The 21,516-nt window shown below is 36.1% G+C and overlaps 1 protein-coding gene across 1 annotated transcript in view; it reads left to right on the forward strand.

The window, feature by feature from the left end:
- DTWD2 (DTW domain containing 2) overlaps window positions 1-18,914 on the forward strand; it is a gene marked incomplete at its 5' end in the record, with an annotated part of 93,599 nt that extends 74,685 nt beyond the window's left edge. The window contains 2 exons of the mRNA XM_026083551.1: window positions 11,726-11,854; window positions 15,416-18,914. Of these exons, the coding sequence (XP_025939336.1) occupies window positions 11,726-11,854; window positions 15,416-15,586 (300 nt within the window). The remainder of the gene's footprint in view (window positions 1-11,725; window positions 11,855-15,415) is intronic.
- Window positions 18,915-21,516: the final 2,602 nt, after the last annotated feature.

Below are 21,516 nucleotides of genomic sequence, written 5' to 3' on the forward strand. Positions count from 1 at the left end.
TAGTGGTATGGGTCTCAGAAAGAAGCATGTGTTTAAGCATGCATCCTGATTCCGGTGGAAGAAAAACACCTTGTTTCCACTGATTTGTTCTATAAACACTTTTGTTTTAGATCTATGTGACATCTTTGATTTTACTAAAAATCTCCTAGGAGAGCCCAGTGATCTGTAGACTGTAGGAGTCTTTGAGATCTTTGACAGTGAGCTTCTTTCCTTGTTTATGTTGGTGTTTTTAAATCGTATAATCTTTGTTATTGCAAGGAAACTTGTTTTTGTTGAACAAGTAGCTCGTACCTTGTGCTGTATAATGACTTCAAAGATCAAGAAAAATAAAAATGTGCCTTTTACTAAAAGTTAGAAATCTGATTTATCATTCTGAAATGTTTATGAATGTGTTCAGCTTGTACCTGCTATATTATTATGACTGAAACATTGAAGAAAATATCTTGGACTCTAAAGAACAGTGTTCTATGCTAGAATCAGTTTGAGCAGACTGGGATGATAGAGAACAGAGTTATCTTAGGTCAAGCCTTTATATGCAATAGAGATGTGACACTAAGCACTCAACAGGATACTGTCCTTCAGACATTTAGGTTAATTTGAATGGCATAGGTTCACTTTATTTGACTTATGGKCATAAATATATATTAATTTCCTCACTACAATGGCATTTTCTTTGTGGCTTGGTCCTGGGTAGTTTGGCAGATCTCCAACATATGCCATTTTCACTCTTGAATGTTAGGCAGAAGCATTCTTTGCTTTTTATTTATTTATTTGCCATTTCTTTCATAAATATTTTTCAACTCTTTACTTGCATTTTATATATGTGTGTATATGTATATATGTGAATATCCTGCTGCTAGAACATTTCAAGAGCAGGTTTTGTAGTGTTGCACCCATGCTGAAGTTCTTATGGGATATGAAGACTTTGTAATAAGAAAACTAGAATTAATTTTTTTTTTAACTGTGAACAACCTTGTTTTCAAATAACATTGTAATTGAAGGGTTTTTCCCCTCTTTAAACTTGTCTGCACATGTATCTTCATCCCCCCCACTGAGGTTGTTCTCAGGAGCTGATTCTGCTCCTTTTCCAAGGAAGTGCTTTACTGCCTTGTAACATATAAGAAAAAAGAAACCAGAGAAAGCAAAAGTAATTAGTAGGTTCCAAAGAACAATGTCAGTACACTGATATTACTTTTTGACACTGAGGTATTTAATTTTCCTTTTCAGTTTTCTGTTATTTGCTGGTAATTAAAGTTAAATAGCTGTGACAATACGCATAATTAAATTTTCTTTCTTCATTTCATGACCTTGTTCTGTAGATCTGCATTCTGCTCACTGGCTGAATTTACTTGCAGCACTTTCCTCTTTTATTAATAATTAAAACAATAGTGCTGCATAAAATATCGATCTGTTGCCTGACATTCATTTTTGAAATGTAAGCAGAGAAAGAGAGGTAGTAGTAAGAACTGTTTCTGGATTTTTCCTTTCCCTAAATGAAAAAAAAAAAAAAAAAATGCATGGAAAGAAATTTAACTGAAAATGCCTATTTATTTTATGATGTGCTGGGCATGCACTGTAAAACTCCTCTTTCAGTATGTTTATTTTTACATAGCATAATGCCACTAGTATATAATATGTTTGTTACAGGTAAAAACCTGAGATTTCAGAAGCTGAGATCATAACTAGACGATATTTCAATTATTTATAGGAAGTGTATAGTCCAAATACTGTTAGGTTAGTCCTATCTTTCTTTCATCTTAACTGAGATCTTCCCTTTCCTTCAACTTCACTACCTGTTAGCTGCCTTCTGTTGCAGGAATTGGACCTATTACCTTAAAACCAGCTTTTCTTCTCTGTACTAGGGCATTATTTAGTTAACTATTTTAACTGAAGACCACACTGTTTGGCTTTCTTAAGGTCTTCAGTTTTTAATGATGTCCCTTACGCTTATAAATGTTCATGCAAGAAACAGAGGCAACAGTAAAGAGAATCTTGATTTTTCTGATATCCCTACATGTAAGGATTCTCATRGTTTTGTTTACTTCTTTGTCCTTGCCACTCCCACAGCTTTTTAAAATAATATATATTGCTCAAAAAGAGAGGAAGGAAGATACTCCTCATCTATAGTAACTTCTTACTGTTTCTGATTTGTCCCCTACTTTTCCATCAYCCCTTCCCCCAGCCTTCAAAGTGCTTTGCCGTATTGGGTAAATATTATCTTACAGATAGAAAACTTGAAGCTCAGAAAAAGAAGGTGACTTGCCTAAAGTAGCACAGTGATTTAGTGGGTTCAGATTATTTCCTGACATCTAGTCCAGTGTCCTGTTTTTCAGAAAAGCAGGATACATGGATACAAACATACTTCAACCTTCTTCCAGCACTAGAGGCTGAGACTTGTCTGTCACTGTCAGCAGCCTATGGTTATGCCACCTTAGAAAGTGCTACTTTATCTAAAGATTTTCATTAATTTAAAAACTAATGTTGCTGCACTGGTATGTTAAATATTTACTTCCTGCAGACCAGTGGTATTGAAAAGAAAATGKTTTTTTATATATATAGTTACTCTTTGCATACTTTTTTTATTAAAAGTAAGCCAGAATATCTTGCTTACTCCTTTGAAAAAGGACTTTTTCAGGTAAGCATAGGTTTATTTTCATAACTGTGTTTTGGGTTGCGGACTTATTTCATGTGCTGTTTTCATGCATGCTGTAAGTGATGCAAGATGTGGGAAATGGTTTGAAGCATTATGGTTCTGTAACTTCACCCCTCTCATGTTGTACATAACATCAAAGATTGCGAATAGGCAGATGGGCATAAGCAGCATTTGAAATATTTTCAAAAACAAGGTTTATAATGTAGAAATATTTACAAAGTTTAAAAAAGACTCAAACCCTACAGCCTTTAGTCTCTGGACATTAGGATATGAATACAATAAAAGTAACATTCATAATGGTAAATAACTTGAAAAGACAGTATTTACCTTTGTGCTGAGCTGAGAAAGCCCTTCTTTGAGGGGCTTAATTTTTCATTTTCAAATTATTTTCCAAGTTCATTTTGAAAGTCATATCTCTTCTGGAAGTAATAAAACTTGAACAGATATGAGTGTGTTATGCCTCTTTTTTGTTCGCTTTTGTTTGAACTTTGTCTCTGATACTATTTTTTCATTGTTTGATTTACTCTGGTGTTGGCTTCTTTCTTCCTCAGTTAATATCAGTTATACAAATTCAATTTCCATTATTTTTCTGAGGAGGAAAAGCAATACAAAGGCCTCATTATTTTAGTGGCATTTCTAAACTACTAGAGTTTGCAAATATTTCTACTACACTGAAGCTAAATGTTTGAGAACCTAAAGGGAAAGACGATTTATTTCATTTTAAATGTGTGACAARTGCTAAAACGTTGAATTGTCTTAGTTTCTCTGACAAAATGCTCAAAACTTGAGTTATTGTGAAAGCTATGAATGACAGTTTCCTGGTGGAAGGCACTTTAGAAATGAGTAGATAGGCAGAATTTGTAAGTATAAAGCGTGTGAAGAGAGCCACTGCATGTTTTTCTCTATTTTTGTGTTAATGTCTTTGATTTCATATTGTACTAGAGAGAGAAGAAATATTTATCATAAAGACTTACTAGAAAGCTCTTGGACTATTTCGAAACAGTGCATGTTTGTAGTGAGTATTTTGAAGTATCAGGTTCTTCTCTGAGAAAATTGGTATTTTGGAACCTGAATTTTACCTGACTTTCTCATATTATTTCTAAAGATGATCAATATGGATATATACAGTAAATTATAGATGTTTTTAGAATAGAGGGATTTGATTGCTGTTTTTTAACTTTAGACACTTGACATGTTAATTGTCGTGACTGCTTAATATATGAAAGCTCCTTGTGTCAAATACTCCTCCAATTTTTATTCAAACTAAGAAACAGGAATCTTGCTGTGTAAGCAACTTGTATTCTCTAAATAATGATGCCATCTGTAAGGTTTTTGTTTACACTATATTTTTTTGCCTGATGTACCACAATTTTGTACATGTGGAAAGTGTAATGTTATCTTTTAATACCGCAAGAGCTTTGCCTATATTCTGATTGCCTTTTTAAAGGCAGTGCTTCCTTTGTTAGGTTCATTGTTCACTTTCCCAGCTCTTAGAARAAGGTCTGTGGTGAACAAACTTGGCTCGGACACTATAGAAACCTGAAATTGGGGTGGGGGGGAGGAAGTGCGTGTGCTTCTGGTTGGTTATAAAATTTTTTATTTAACTTTTCTGTAGTAAGGTGATGTAAATCTGAGCATGTTCTTTACTTCTGCAGTGTTGCTTCTCCTGGGCCCTCAACTATGCCTGAAAACAAAAGCACAGCGCAAAGAAATATTGTATATGTTCTGAGTTATCCTTGTTAAAACATTTTAAAAGAAAAATCAGAATATGAAATACTGAGTAATGTTTTTTTTCAGAATATAGAGAGAAGTATTTGGGACCCCTTTGAGTACATCAGATTATAAGATACTCATTTTATTTTCTTTYAAACTCTTGCTTTTACAGTGACTGGAAAGAGATGAAACTAAATACAGAGATAATGCTTTTAAGAGTTGTCATTTGACATAGCTATGGAATGAAGACAGATCTTGTAGGGTTATATTCAGCTGTTGAGCATTAAGTCATTTGGTGAGTAGTTCTACTGATTTAATTTGGACCATTTATTTTTAGTGAATAATACCCCCCAACAATAAGAATTTGGTTCTTAAATTCATTTTGCTTTAAGAAGCAAAGGACATTTTTGAAAGTGCATAAGAATTTACTGTGTTTTCCCACATTAGCCATATGTTTGACCCGTGAAGGAAATTCTGGCCACCTCTCAGCTCCTTTTGTAAGGAGGCAAGAAAGCTGTCTTTGACTTGTTGAACAGTTAATCAGAATTGCAATCCAGATTCATGTTCTTCTGCACAAGGATGACAGGACAATGAGGAGGCAGAAGGTTTTGCAGCCACGTAGTGCTGTTCAGCAGAAGCAATTCTGCTGCTTTTTTGAAGAAAGAATATTACATGGTTACCATTGTTCCTGTCAGTGTGACAGTGAGATCTTCCAAGACTTCCTGTAGTGATGAGACCATGGAGTCTAACTGGAAGTGATAAACTGGGAGGAAAGGCTTGTGAGGTACCAGAAGGGAGAGGAAGCTTTATGTTTTTGAGGTCACTGGAAATTCTCCAGGAAAATGGAGGATAGCTTGTCATTTCAAGGAATTTGAGCAAATTGCTTTCCCTGGAGTTTACTTGAGTTGCAATATAATGCGACTTGTTTCAGCAATTTACATGCAACAAATACTGAGAAATGCCATAGATGCATCTAAATATTCAATCAAAATGCAGCATGCAGAGTGGGGAGAGATTTCCATGACATCCATTTACTTTTTCTGACTGTCCATTTGTGACAGTTGCATGACAGTTATAATCCGTAGAATTTGAAAGCAGAGAGCTCTTAAGGTGTCGCTTTAAATTAAAGCCAAGGTTTTGAGCAAATAAGTTATTTATATTCTTGATGTAAATTTCAATAGCCTGCTGAGGCTTACTTTGCTCAGGCTATCTGCTCTGTCTTGAAGGTAACTTTGTTTAACTGTGGGAGATTTTTATGCTATCATATATAGAAAATAGTTTGGCTTACGAGCAAAAGATATCGAGTGACAGACATTTTCCATGCCTGGCTCCCCTTTCTGTTAGAGATCAGTTGTGCAATAGCCTGTGGAAGAGACTGCTCCTTCTCTTCAGCACTTTTTAGTTTCTGGAATGATGGGCAAGGTGGCAGGATGAATGTGTGTGTTTTTTTTTTTCTTGCTGGGTTTTGTGCCCTTAGAGTTCACTTCAACAAAACAAAACAAAAACAAAAAGCACACATTCTTTTCTGGAAGGTATGTTTTGAAGTAATAGGACTTAAGAATAATAACTACTGATTATGTTGAACAGGGTGACTGATGGTATGTCCTTACTTCATTCTCTTGCAGCTGAACAAATTATTTACAAAGCAGAAATCCCAATTTTAAAAGGTCACTGTCCTCATGAGGGGTATTAAAATAAATGCTAGGGTTCTCATAGAAGCCACAGAAGACTATTGTTCCTCCTCCTGTTTTGAGGAGCCTGTAATCTAATTGTAGAAAACAGGACAGCTGGAAGCAAGAATTGCAGAAATTGTCCTGTGAAACAGGTATTACTAACCCTTACAGTCATTTTGTGTTTTTAGGGGTGTTTTATCCCCAAAGGTGTTCTGGGGTAATGCTGGGTTCTGTTGGAGAGTAAAGTCAGCAAAAGGGCAGTGAAGAAGAAACTGGCACAGAAGAGGTGGTGGTAAAAGATAGGATGTTGTCACTGGGGAGAGGGCAGAGATTAGTGCTTACAGCTTTCTGCAAGAGCGCCAGTCCCAATATTTAAAGTAGGAGCAGAAATCAGTTGCCTGACCTAATTTCTGAAAATTTCACACAATAGGTCTTTGACTATATCAAAGCAATGCTTGTGCTTTCATTGGTTCTGAACAGCTGAACAGGATCAGCTGGGTCATTATTTGACTGGGATAGTCCCAAAGAGGGTCCCGAAAGAAGATCTCAGTCCTGAGAAGTGCTGAAGGGCTACTATTTCTACTGGGGATCAAAGCCTTAGCAAATGGTCAAAGGCTCTAGCTTTTGCTCAGAGGGTGATGTCTTGGCAGAGGAGCCAGTGTTTATTAAATTAGTGTAATAGTTTGAGAAGTGCTGACTTTAAGGTGTCTGGAAAGCCTGGGTCTTGAGTTACACATAAAAAGGAAACTTGTTTGTATGCGTTGCTTCAGGCTTCTGATAGCTTGAAAACTAAGCCCCTAAATTCCCTGGCACTTACAAAAAGAATAGATATGCTAATTTCAGTGTCTTGGCTGAATTCCACTGAGTAATTGCATTCAGCTTATCTAAATTCTCTCTAGTTTGAGTTGGTTGAGATATTCTCAGTTTTCTTTTTTATGCTATTGTTTAGTTTTGCTGAGTGGTGTTATATGTGCTGCTGGTCTTTGAACCTGAAATTGCTGTATTTTGGTAGTAACTGAAATATTCCAGAGTGTGCTTGTGGTTTGCAAATTGCTTTTGCTTTGACAAGCCTAAAAAATAGTCAACTATTGTATCATTGTATTTTCATTGTATTATGGGGAAATGGTTATAAAATATCTTGATTCGTGTTTTGAAATGTAYTTGAATAGGGTATTTATGAATACTCATTCTGAGACTTTTCAGATGTGAAATAGAAGATAGATAAATCTAATCTTGTTTACATAAGATATGGAGGTGCATTTCCTTAACTCAGGCTTGTTCGGCTGGATTTGAGATATACAGGAGGTTAATGCTTTGTCTGGGTAGTGGAGCAGTTCTGATGAGATTGTTGCATTACCCTACCTGAAATGGCCTTGCAAACTATTCCTTTAGCTCCACAAAAGGCTAGGCAAGTCATGCATTCAAATGTTAACCCTGTTGATTGAAATGGTTAGAAGTGGTCTACTTCCCCAGTCGCATTTGAGAACAGTAAATATTTCATGTATCTTTATGAGTTTAGGCAAATTTTCCAGAGGTTATTTTTTCTGTGTCCAAAATATGTATTGACTATTTCATTTTGATTTCTGTATTATTTTGCTTTTGTTTTACCCTTCAGTTTGTGCTCTAAGTTGGTGGCGTTCCTCCTTGATGTATTTTATTTAGTCAGTGAGTGTAGCTTGTGATAAACAATCGGTCATTCAGTCAGTGCATCCAGTTGTGGTAGGTGATCAGGCTACCCTGATTGTATTTTGAGTGACCTTCCTGTGACTAAGGATCTCTTAGGTGCTATGCCTTGAGAGTAAATTGCATCTTTTTTTGAAGAAAAGACACTGTAGCAGGGAGTTGTCCTGGTCAAGTATTCTTTCTCTGATCCCCACTGCTGTGCTGTCTGTGGGGTTGTGTGTGAATCAGCTGTTCCTTATTTTCATCCCTTCCCAGTGAATATCTCATTTTTTAGAGAAACGGATTGGGACCACTTACCTGCATCATCTCTCACTCTCCCCAGAAAAGAAGAAGAAACTTGGTYGCTGCTGCTGGTTGAAGTAGAAATTTGCCCTTTTGTACCAAGTCAGCTGTTTGAAAGCTGTGCTTAACAGATTTTGGCCTCTACAGCATAAGGCAGAGTGCAGACAGCTTTTCTTCTGTAAAGCTTGTTTTAGAATCACGAGTTAAAAGTTCGAATCAAGTTTCCTTTCTCTGGAATACTGATGATCTGAAACTTCTCAGTGTGAGCCCAAAGCAATGAGGGGTAGAACCCAGCAGATAGACCTTTTCACAGGCAACTCTTACYGAAAAAGGCTTTAAGGCACTGTTGTCTGGGCCCAAGGAAGGGAATGTCAGTGCATCTTCAGGTAGTCCAGTGTTATGAGGTGGTTTCTCTGAGTCTCTGGAAAGACTGTGAAGATTGTGGTTGTCCACTGTTGAGAAAGATTTTTATCTGGTGAGGTTAGGTGCCTGGTCTGTTGCTCAAGCTGCATCCTGGAGAACTGGTGGCCTGAGTTTACTCTTCTTAAATACCTAGCTGGGAACTAGCAGGGTTCCTAGCAGGCCCTAAAAACATCTTCCAGCAGGCATCTCTAACTGGAATAAACCAGCTTTCCTACTATCTCATGGTGCAGATTCATACGTGGTTCCAGGAAGGAAATGTAAAAATAAAGCAAACAGTAAAGAACAAGAAAAATATCTTTTTCACTTATGTTTGTGTTTCATTATATACACAAGATTTGGAGGTCCTAATTCTGCATTCTTTCCTAAATCAATTTCTCCTTTCTTTTGACAGTACTGTAACAAATTGAAGAAAGTAGTTGGCAAAGGCCTGTATATATTCACTAGCTTCATTTTTGAATCTGCTCTGCATCTACTCCTCAGTATGGGGATCAGATTTGCAGTTTAATAGCCAAATAAGCATTAACATCCTTTGTTTAATATAAAATAACAAAAATTCTCTAGTATGACCATAAATTAAGGATTGTATCATGGGGCTCCTGGCACAGTCTAATAGCAAGCATAATCTGCTAATGAGGTGTTAAGTAGAAATGCTTCCCTCACCCCCGGGTCAGATGAAGTACAGAGCTAGAGACTGTAGATCTTGATTTTGCAGATGTGAAATAACTTCAGAAAACTTGGCATTAAATATAAAGTATCATTTTTGACATTATAGTAAGTAGTACACATTCATTGAGTAATTTGTCATATGTTGTGCCAATCCATTTGCAGAAATATGCTGAATAGCTGCAGAAACTGAAAATGAGTTTCAAGTGAAGATGACATGAAATTTGCAGGAAATTACTCTATAAAGCATAATCTCTACCGCTTCCTTTCAAATATGTAGGAATACTATGTAATGTTTGAGAAAGATAATGTTTATATTCTTTGAGACCACTGGTGCATTTTAAAATTAACTAACAGCTGCTAATTGTATAGCCTGATCAAAAACATAATGTGTCCCAGGTAATTGTTGTGGTGAGCAACCTTAAAAGCATTGATCTTCACTCATAAATTTCTCATGGTGTTGTCCAAGGACTGATGTATCTTAAAATATTGATGTGAGTAAACTTAAGCTATAGGAGCTGAAAGATGGTGTTTGGCTCCTTAGGATCCTTTACTGTAAGGAACCATGTCTTGGACTATGTGTGTATCTCCAGATTCTGATGGAGAGACCTACTATTGATCATTTATGTTATCTGTAACAGAGCTTTCTCATGGGGAAGAGATTGTTTGCGAGAGTGGGCATACTAAGATATGAATTTACTTTTGCATTTGTATCAAATGATTTAGAAGGTGGGGTTGTATGTTATTATTTCTGGGATTGGCTACGTGGAGATTGAGATATATAGAGAAGTAATAAGAGCCTAGTCATGCACTGGGATAGTAATGAATTGGAATAAGGAAGAAGAGTAAGATTTTGAAAAATCAAAGAGTTGTAAGAAACTGAAGGCAGAACTGCTAGAGCAGTGAGAAGAGAAAGGGATAGGGAGAAAGATGACAGTAATAGAAAATGACAAAAATGTGAGAAAAGGCACAAAATGGATTTTGGAAGGTATGCTTTTAAATGGTTCACTTAGATACCTCTGCTTATTACAGTTGTGAAAAGAAGACATATCTTTAATGCAAAAATCATAACGTTAATATACTGTATTGCTTTACTTAAGTAACATATAGTTCAAGTGTGTATTTTTTGGGTGTTGTAATGGATCTCTCAACAAGGACTACATAATGTTTAGATAATTAGGAACTTCTAAAACACTCTGAATCATGCATGTCTTTGTCCTTTAAACCTACCCAATAACAACTTAAGACTTTCTATCTTTTCCTGTATTTCCTCTTCCATCCTGAATTTGTATTTCCAGAATGGCTTTGCACTTCTGTTCTTCARTTCCCATAGTGTCAGTTAAGGTATTGGAATTTGGTTTCAGTCGTCCAGACTCTTTGAGCAGGTTAGAGTTTCCCTTTTATAAATAAGGAATCTTAACTTTAATGAAGGGTCAACTGGATGTAAAAGATGAAGGAAAATGATGCACTACAAACGAAGAGCAAAAATCAAAGGTGAGGAAGAAGGAAGTCTGAAGTGAGGAAAAATTGAGAAACCTCAGGCAACCAAGATGAGAGCAATCTTGCAATGAGCAGGGGAAACAGTCACTCATTTTCTGGAGAAGACAGAAATAAGACAAAACTGTTGGGATGAAAGTGAAACAATGCAAATGAATTGACTTGCACTAGGATTTATTGCATTGTACTGTAATTGTTTGGAAAAGGAACTGATAATTTTTGTTCAACAGCGATAATGTTACAAAACCTTAACTTGTATGGCAAAGTATACTTTAAACATATGTGGAGATGAAAATTTTAAGAATAAAGGAGTAATATCTGAATGCTCACACAGTCTAGTACTGTCAAATCTATCATTTCTCAGCAGCTGTTTATAAAGGCGATATGTTTTTGGAGCTGATGTTTTGGAGCAGTGTAATGGTTGAATGAAGTTTCTTCAGTGTTTAACTTCTGAGGTAGTATGAAATGGTTATCACTTGAGACAGCCAGTAAATCAGTTTGAGATATGTTTTAAGCAAGCAAATCAGTTCTAATCAAAGTGAACAATAAATTATATGAATAAATGTAATTTCTAAAAGACATTTTTGCTTCAAAACATGACAATGTTTAAACAAGGTCAGTATTGTCTAACTACATACAGAGCCACTGTACACTGTATAGGATCATGTATGTATTCAGTGTGTATAATAAAAAACGTGTAATTATATATGAATAAGACTAGAACTTTCATGACAGGTRTTTTTGTTTTAGGGCATCTATGACAACTGAAGCTGGTTCCTCATATTTTTTTATTCAGTTTTATGGGATTATTTGCTAATGAAAAGCACAGAAGAGCAACAAAAAAAGTAGTCTTATTGTACAACTGTTTCATTCAGTTTTTCCTCTGGCAATCAGTTGTATTAATTATGCATATTTGTACAGTGGGAAGTATTCAGTTCTTGCCTGTGATGGTGGCTCACAGGATCTATAATAATCGTAGCATAAGGTCATAGGCTATTGGGAGACAAAACAGAAAAAAGGTAAGAACACAGCTGATTACTGAGTGGAAGGGGATTGGCGATTCAGTTTTCTTAGTGTAGGGAAGGGGTATCTTGTTTGCTGAACTGATCTGTTTTATTTAGAGTTTGCTATCTTTCAGGTGCAGTTAAAAACCAACATTTCAAGTCAATATGTAATTCGTACACAGCCAACAAACACCTGTCTCTCTACACTTGAATGCGCAGCTGTTGCTCTTACCATCATGGAAAAAAATAAGAGTATACAAGAGGTATGTAACTAATTTTAAATATATGAGTTTTTCCTGCTACGAGTAGCACAGGGACAGCAAAGTTAGATATTAATACTGCATTTGACAATCCAAATCCTAAGAGCAGTATAATAGTTCTGTTTCATAGCAAACTAAAACAAGAGTGTACTAATAAAAGCTATTTTCTGTCAGATATTTATGAACTCTGTAATATAGTCAAATTATTATGACTCTCTCCTGTGGCGTTTCAGAGTCTGTATGCTCTTCGTAGGCTTATTCAACATTGCTGTCAAACTGTTGAGGGAACTTGTAAGGTACAATGCTCTTGGTTTTATTTTGATCATCTTTTCAGTGCATTAATTTGTGGTACAGCACTCATACTCCTATATCAATAATGGAGTTAGAATGGCTTTTTTGTTATGAGGAGTTGTCTAAAGATAAACCTGGGCAAGATTCAAGGATAAAAATCTTGCTTGGGTTATGTTTAAATTACCGGTTAGTGTCAGATATCTGTGTAACAATGTATTTGGTGTTGGCATGACCATCAAAGTTGAATGCAATGTTGAATGTTTATCTAATGGACCAATTTTACCTCTGGCAGCACCTTTTGTCTATGGAACAATAGATCAGTTAGTGAAAACCACTGTGTTCCCAACTCATCACCTCAGTTCCTCTTTTTTCCTTACGCCTAGCCCAAAATAAATAGAAACACTGTTGTGTATGTAGCAGGACAAATAATTCATGTGGCTTACAGGTATCTCTTCCTGTGATGGTTTTCCAAAGTTCACTTGATGCTTTTACTGCAATATTTTGAAACAACTTATCATAAACCGTGCTCATGGCGTTTGTAATATACTGAATTGCACTAATCAATAACAGGTTATATATATTTTTAACGTTTTTCTTTGCTTATTTCTTAACTGTAGCTTTTCAAAAACTACTGTTTTATGTACTAGTTCAACGAACTGTATGCATAGTTGTTGTAATGTGTAGAATTTACATATAGTACTCTTACGTTACCAAAGTTGTATTCGCTCTGAAAGTATGATTGGTATTTTGTATCAACAGAAAATACTAGTAAAACTAGCAGGCATTACAGCCTATAATCATACTGTTATATAATTTTCATGAAGCCAAAAAAGCATCATGATTATTTAGTTGATTAGTGATTCATTGGTACTGAATGATGTGGCAGTCTGTGTTTGGAATGAAATTTTTGTGCTGAATCTTGAAAGCTTTGTGCCTTTTGACTTTTTTGTACTTCTTCCTAATGGTGGATGAAATCTAAAGCAAGTTAGTGTTTTCATCCTACAAACTCTACATCCTATATGTATGTGTAGGGGGTGTGTGTATATACACTCCCCTCCCCATTAAAAAGGTTTATTTCATTTGAGTACAAAACAGAAACATTTAAGTTTTCTTTTACAAGTTATCATGTAAACAAGTGGCTATGTAGTCTAATAATGGGGAGTAGAGTTACTTTAGTTACTATCAGAAATTCCCAAGAGCCTCTAACTAAAACAGCTTTGGATAGAATTTGTTTGAAAAGAAAAGTATTTACAAGATTTAAGGAAACTTAAAAATTGGAATTTAACATCAGTAAAGTTTCTATCCTTCTTAATTAGGATTTTCAAATACTTAACTGCCTTTTAAGTTTACAGGTAATTTGCTTAGCTGAGATTGGATTTCGAATTACTGGACTGACAAATGTCATTGAGAATGGCTGTTAGAATCTAACRAAGTTCACATAGTGGTCTGCTATGATTCATTTCCTTAGCTTTTGTTGGTTTCATAGTGCTGGAGTCAAATAACTTATCTTTTTTTAATAGATAAATATTTTTAAATGATCTAAAACTCAAAGCACAGCGAGATGATCTTTAACTCTCAGAAAACAAAAGCTGATCCAATTCAAGATGGGCATTTAAGTATTACTGCATGGAAAGTAGTAAGTCTTTTTCTTTGCAAAAGCTACAKTGCAGAGACTCTCTGAATACAGCCTGCAACTGGATTGAAGATAAAACTGCTTTTGTAAGCCTGTCCCACTGATTGCCAGCACCCTAGACAGGCAATGCAATGCACTGGCTTACATCTTCATTCTTACTTATCATTTTACAGCTGTTTAGTGTCATTGGAGGAATTCGGAATGCAGCAGTACTTAAGTTTATTCCAAATTTAAGAATGTCAATGTTATAAGCCTTCTAAAAATGATCCAAGAGTAGTACTCTAGAGGGGCCTATAGAAACAGGTTGAAAGCTTATCCATGTATTCACTACATTCTAGTATCTACTGCAGATGTTCGTATTCTTCTCCAAGTAATGAATGTTTTGGTACTTGACATCTATCCATTAAAATGATTCCCAGGGCTAAAAATTGTTTGTGCAATTGGCTTAATGTAGAATAAACCATCCCTTCCCCTTTTTTCTCCAGCAATGCTGCTTCACTTTGGATTTTCAAGGATGATGGGAGAATGCCATAAGTGAGTCCGCCCTGTGACACTAGAGTCACCTCAACACTAAATCGATTGTCTTGAACAAAATTGTGATGCAATGTGTAGCCATACAGGAAAATGTGGCTCAAATTTTAAATATGAGTAAAGAAACTTTCCCAGAAACTTGTATACTTCTATAACAATACTGATATCATATACTTGTATACTTAAAGAATGTAGTTATTTTAGAAGTCAAATACAAGACAAATGAGAAATACTGAAATTCAAGTGGGATTTGCATATTTAATTTTATTTCCATTGGTGTGCTAGGACAATGTTGGCATACTTTTCCTTCATTTGGACTGCTATCTCATTCAGGCCCAGGATGAATATGTCCTTAGCGTGTACAGCTCCCTGTCTTGTACTCTGTTGTGTCCCTACCACTTGGTATTTGGTCCTACCTGCTTTTCAAAGACAAAACTGTCAGCTTCTCAGAAGTGCTTCTACAAATATTACAATACTGCAGTGTTGCCTAAATATCAGTGAATTCTTAACCTCTCTGAATTAAGTTATGGTTGCTATTCCTAGCATAAAAGATGATGCATTGAGGTCCAGAAGAATGAAAGTTAAGAATGACTGACTAAATTGGTGCCAAGTATAGGTCACTAGGCTTTTCAGTGTGCACAGTCATGTTTTTTTGTTTAAACTCAGCTCCTGCTGACTTAGTTTAGTGTATGATTGCTCTACCCATCTGCACATGAGGAACCTTCAATTAGGAACCACTTGAGATAAGTTTGTTTAATTAGTCTTATGTAATATCATTGGTGGTAAGCAGGGATGAAATCCAGTCTCCAGGATAGCAGCCCAGCTACTTTGAACATGAGACCCTTCTCTTTCTAAAACCTTGCCTCAAGGTATTTTTATACAATCACAAATAACTTAGTTATTTGTTTTATTACTGCTTGTTGACTGAGTCATGGTAATTGATCATAGTCCATTGCATGTCTCTTATTCATTTGTGCCCTCTGTGGCCCCACTGGTTCTGGACAAATTATATTTAATCAGCATACTCAAATTCAAAAACTGGAACAAGTGATTCCTCTGTCATGGCTTACTAAGCAGTTAAGTTTTTTGTCTCCCCTGTTTTTCTGCAGACTATACTCCGTCCACTTCAAGCTTTATGTTCTTTCCAGCTTCAGCATGGTGCCCAAATTCATCACAGCAAGGAGCATCTTCTCAAAAATGGCCTGTATGACAAGCCCATGCCAAAGAATAAACGCAAACTGAGAAGAATGGAACTTTTGGTAAATAATGTTAAGATCTAGGAAAACTATGCTGATAATACAATGGGTTTTGTTTGAAACTAGCAAATGAATGAGTCTGGATTTAATCCAAACAGCAGTTTTTACTGGACAAACCTTTTCATTTTGCAGAAGGCCAGGTGCCTTTGTGCAAATGTTAAAAGATCATTTTTCTTATTTCCTATAGAAGAAAATTCTGAGAATAATTTAGAATTATGTTATCTCTTGGGTGAAAAGTGTGATCCTTAATATGACTGGATAAATATACTTTGAAGAAGCTTTTATCAGTACTGAAAGAGAAGGAATTTGAACATAATGCAATGGTAAGGCTCCAGCATTTAAAAGTATATTGAATTTCTATTGAAAATATCTAATTACAGTAGGTTTTCAAACTGTAATTCCTTGTATTATTTTTTTCACCTGAACATAAGGCAATATTTGTATGTTTTTTTTAACTTTGAGACTTTAATTTCTTACAGTATTAGAATTTCTTTTTGTAAATTTCTATGCATCTTACAATGCTGTCAGATTTCGTTTGTGTCTCTGACTTTATTAAGATAAGCCCATATGTGTTTTTGCCAGAACCCGAACACTTCAGATTTAGATCGGGGTCAGGGGGGAATTGAATGTAGAGATATGATTGTTGTAATTACAGCTCAGGTTCTTCACTTTTTACTTGAGCAAAAATTGTTTTTATCTGCATAAGGAAGGCAAGATATGGATTATATATATATATATATATATATATATATAWAAWATATATATACATACATACCTATCTTAAAAAAATTATGWTATTAAAGGGATTAAACAAGCCCAATGTGAACAGCCCATTCAGAAGTATCACTCAGTGGCAAACGATTGTTTCTGGATACAAGCTGCTAACATGTTTGCAGGTCCATTAGATTTACATGTGTTCTTTAGTTTTTCTCTTCCCTCCCAAATGTAACTGTACTTATTTCTAATGGGAAGCACTAGCAAGTAAAAGAATTGGATATTTCTACGAGCTCTGTGAAGTAACATTTTATGATCTGAAGGAAAAGAAAGGTGAAATGAAGGCTTTAACGTTCCTTCCGTCATGTTCGTAAATGCCTCCTTCATGAAACAGATTAAATGCTTAATATTTGTCTTTACTATCAGTTCCACTCTAGGTAACAACACAGAGCTAATCAGGTTCTAATTAGTCTTAGATTACAGATTTTAGTTTATGACCAGCAAGGAAAGAAACCATAGAAGTGGGGGTGTAAACAAAGCTTACTAATATATTAACTTGAAAGTTTTTCTGCAGTTAACAGGAGAGGTGAAAATTAGGTCAGAGATTAGCTAATAAGTTTTAGCTAACCCTGAGCTGACAGTGACCTTTMGTTTAGGCATGGATTAACAATTTGATTTGTCAGGCTATGTTAGCAAAGTTTATATAGCCTTGTTCTCTCCTGTATCTTTCACTAATATCAGTAAACCTGAATTAGTTTTGGCAAATCTGAAGCAAACAGTCTAATGTGATTAATTGTAGTGTAGCTGCACTCTTCATTGGCATGGAGAAAGGGCACAGTTATTCCTGTAATGGAGCACAGCGTGGGAGTCGACAAGCTAAAGGTGCAGTCCTGTGCAACTTGTGTGCGCTGTGTGTGTGTGTGATGCTGCCTGCTGCTCCAGGGCTGACATGGCTGGTGCTGGGCTGCAAATATGTTTCCTCTGTGCTCCAAGACATGGTATAGACATGTCCAAGCATTTCCTGGTAAAGGAAACCAGGGTATTAGGCTTTATTGTTAATGCCACGTTTACCTTTTTGGAAGAAGTTCGCACTTAATGGTGTATCTGTTTATTTGGTTTGCCTTGTTTTAAACCCATCTAGAACAATAGAACATCCTTCGACCTATGTTGTGAAGATTATTTTTCTAAACAGAAGGCAAAATGTTTTTTCATAAAATGTGAACTTGTATTATGAAGAGCAAAAAAATTTATATTACTACCTGGGCATCAGACATCTGCAAAATGCCTTAGAATTACAGGATCAAAAAAATAGTTATCTTAATTGAGTTATTATCCTGCATTAAGTACTTTTGTGTGCACCATCTGTGAGTTCAGAGGTTTTGTGTCATTCAGCAAAGGACAAATTTCACTGTACTCATAYAGGCAGACTTTACTAATGTGAGTAGTCTTACATTAGGCTGTTCATTATTTTCTGCTGTGGTTAACAGGACTTGTAGTATTGTAGTGCTGGACACATGGAAGCTTTTAATTGCTAATTCGTTATGTTGTACAGTACCAGAAGATCAATCACTATGCAGTAGTTGCTGAAGGAATGAAAAATAATTCACTGTTAATCTCCAGGCATTTTATTTTTTAGGATTTTTGCTGTCCCATCTTAGCAATAATAGAATGACCATTTAGGTGCAGCACAGTAGTCTTATGAAATTCAATCTCAGATTAAGGATTTGTTTGATGCTGTTAAAAACATTTTTTTCTTAATTTTTGGAACTTGTGTGGCTTTAAAAACATGTATGCAGTAGAAAAATGTATTTAAGAGTTTAGAAAGTGTTTTCAGGTCTTTTGAATTCAGGATTTACCTCTAAGTTATCTCAAAGAAATGTGTACTCCAATTTCCAAACTCTTAGAGGTTGTGTTTGAAGAAGTAGCACTCTTTGCAAGCATTTTCATTAGAATGAATTTAATTAACAGTTTTATTTTGTGCTTTAATGGTCAATCTGTTTCACTTTCCACTTACTGAAAGATTAATGAGTCAAAAGCAGCAGTCTGACAAGATATTGATTAAGAAGAATAATATATTTGCTTTTAATGTTTGGTCCTTTGTCCTTGTCCACTTTGTACTTAAATATTGAAATCTGCCTTCCGTGTGCTACTGTGTCATGCTTTGGGGAATCAGTAACATGGATAGGCCCTGAGCACACGTAACAATTTTGCAAAGGTGGGAATTCTAAAATCTGCATATTTTCATAATCTGAAAGAGGAAGCTTAAAAAATAAAGCAAGAAATCTTTCAGTTTAAGAACACGAAAGCTTTTGTTTAGAAAGCTTCAAGTTAAAAGTTAACACTGGCTCAGGACAAGCATAAATTTCTTTTGTCTTCAGGATTTTACTYTCATTGCCTCATAACCCCATTGGAATTCCAGCTAGAAGATGGTGTTGAAATACTACCAAGCAATTTCTTTATTAGTTTTCTGTTAAGTCAAAAAAAAMCCCCCAACTATATGTTTGACTTCAGAAAGGGCAAAAATTATTTTTAGACTGAGGGTTTTCTTCTGAACCTAGATTAAAAATTGTTCATGTTGTGTTTTTGACGAGTTTTCCTGTTTTTAAAAACTTAATTAAAAACTGAACTTTTAAAGGTGTAATGGCTCATGTTTTTCCTTTGAGGCTTGTTTATTGTGCTTACATATGTGAATGCACATAAATTACATATTTGTTTTTGCTTTGAAGCCATAAAAGATTTAATTTACTAAGATCATATGCCACTGTTTCTGCACTGAATTGTTTGTTCACATATGCTGGTATCACAAGGATGTAAGCCAAATCCGATGCTGTGCCTCTCTTGCACCACTCACTCAAGTAAGGAAGAGACATGGCTCCTCTTGTGCCTTTCTGAAGAAAAAGGTTTTGTTGTTATCCATCGAGACCTGCATGAAGACCAGATTTCTCTGACCGTAGCGCTCAAGCATTTCAACTTCAGAGCTCCCTTCTTGCTTTCTGCACTAGTTGCTGGCTTGCATTTCCCACCCCACAAACCTGTTTGTGTTCCCATACTCTAGCATCACCCAAGCACTGCATTTCCAATGCGGTGCCCTACTAGGAGYAACGATCTGTATCTCGTGTTTCTCACCCTTACCCTTTCCTCCCCCAAACAGTTGCCCTCAAGTTCCAGCAAAACTGGTTCTGTCCTTGTGCAGCCTTTCCATGTGCTCTCCCTGCTATAAAACCTGCACTTGAGGGGCTCCCATACTCCTTTAGCTACTGGATTGCTTCCTTGTGTCCCCTGTCACAATTTCTCCAAAACCATAGTATTTCATCTTTTGAGAGCTTGCCTTTGGGGGGGAGGGAGGGGAGAGAAGGGGTAAAGAGAAAAGTTGATTTAGGGCTTCAGATGAAAGTTGCTTCTGTTGCTGTGATATGGCTGGTAGAAAGCTTGATACACATCACTGTGGCTTGGTGTTAATACCAGGGCTGTCCTAACAGCTTGGCTTATTTGCAGGCTATATGACAGAGCGGCTGCTTTAGTATGTTTTAAGCAAATAAAACAAAGTATTCTTTGGACCCCTTATTTCCTGAAAGGTGCTTATCAGTTTTCTGTGTGGGAAGACACATTTACCACTAAGCAACAGAAAAATTGCTGTACCTATGGGACAGTGATGCTTATAGCACAGTTATTGCTTATGTCGATACATATACAGCACTTGGTCTGGGTCAGCTGTGCTTGCCTGCATCCTGCACATCTTGTGTCACGGATGTAAGAGGCAGCAGATGCTCAGCTGGAAGTAGCTTTGAACTGTTCTCTCTGCCTCTGTAAGTTATAACTAAAAACCTTATTTGTTGTAACAGACCGTACGCTCTGCTGAGCCCTACTGTAAGGACAGGTAACAAATTTTACTTGTTATAGCTGAACTGAAACTGGGACTTTCTCTGGCCTGTGAAGGATTCTTCAACCAAGCAAAGTTAGTTGGGCTTGAATGTTGGGATTAAGCCTTAATAAAGACATGCATCCTAGTGTATGTAAATATTTAAAGCCTATTAAGACAAATCTACTCCTTTGTGTTAGAGTAGCAGAGCAACCTACAGAATTTGGCAAATTAATATATAATTTTTTTGCATATATATGCATATGTATGTATACAACATAGTTCATATATTTACAATCCATGAATTATTGTTAATTAACACCAGATTTTAAATAGTTTTTTAGAACTAGTTTATCTTTGTATTAAAGAATGGTTATTGATTCTAGTTTCATGTCTTCCTTTCTCTGCAGGGGTTCTATGAACGCTTGAAAATAAAACAGATTGTGTAAACTTTTTTTTTTCTTTTTAATGGGTGTGTTGAAGAATGGGCCATATACTGGTTGTGATTAAGCATTTGCTGAACTAAGGCCTGTATTTGAACTTCTTCCATAATTGTTAGTAGTAGGCAATGAGGAAAAGTGACACTATACTATATTTATTGAGTTACAGTAGTTTATTTTACTGGAAAATTGCCTCTAAGGGATTTTTATTTTGCGCAAAATCCAGTTGYCCTGTTCTTCTCAGTGCTGGGATTAGATAGGATGGCTTAAGTTGTCGCAGTGGGGGGAACGGGCCCGGAGTAACGATGAGTCTCAATATGAATATGGTCGTTCTCCCTTTATTAGAGCTTACACAAAGTATATATATYGACAAGCAATACGCATGCGCTAGCAATAGTTACATGATTGGTTACAGTTTCTGTCCATACACATAAAGCAGATATATGGTTGGTGCAAGGTTGCTGTCCGCGCTCCATCGACATTTATGGAACCTAGTTCCGTCCAGACTTGTTTACCCGTTTTGTGAATACCTTCTTTTGTAGTGCTCAAGGCCGCTGCAAGGCTTGCTCGGCCGCTGCAAGGCTCGCTCGCCTTGGCCTACATTCCTTCCCTTACCCTGAGAACAGGATTGCTCATCCCAATCAGATCATGCCCTCTCTCGCTTAACCATTCCTCCACATTAAGTCTGTGCCAGATGTGCTAGTGTGTGTCAAATGCAGAATTGGTATTGTGAGGAAAACTAAATTCAGATGAAAATAGCTTATGTAATTTTCCATAGAAAGGCTGTGTGGGTTTTCTGTTTGCCTAAGAGTGTGTATGGAGCAGGGTTTTTATTTGTCATCTTATTTGAATATAATAAAATTAGGCAGAACTGGAGTATTGCTGGTCATTATTTCATTCTGGATTGTATTAATAATGGCATTTGTTAATGGGAGGTGATG

The sequence above is a fragment of the Apteryx rowi genome, unplaced genomic scaffold (assembly GCF_003343035.1).
Source record: "Apteryx rowi isolate R43461 unplaced genomic scaffold, aptRow1 scaffold_609, whole genome shotgun sequence".
NCBI lineage: Eukaryota > Metazoa > Chordata > Aves > Apterygiformes > Apterygidae > Apteryx > Apteryx rowi.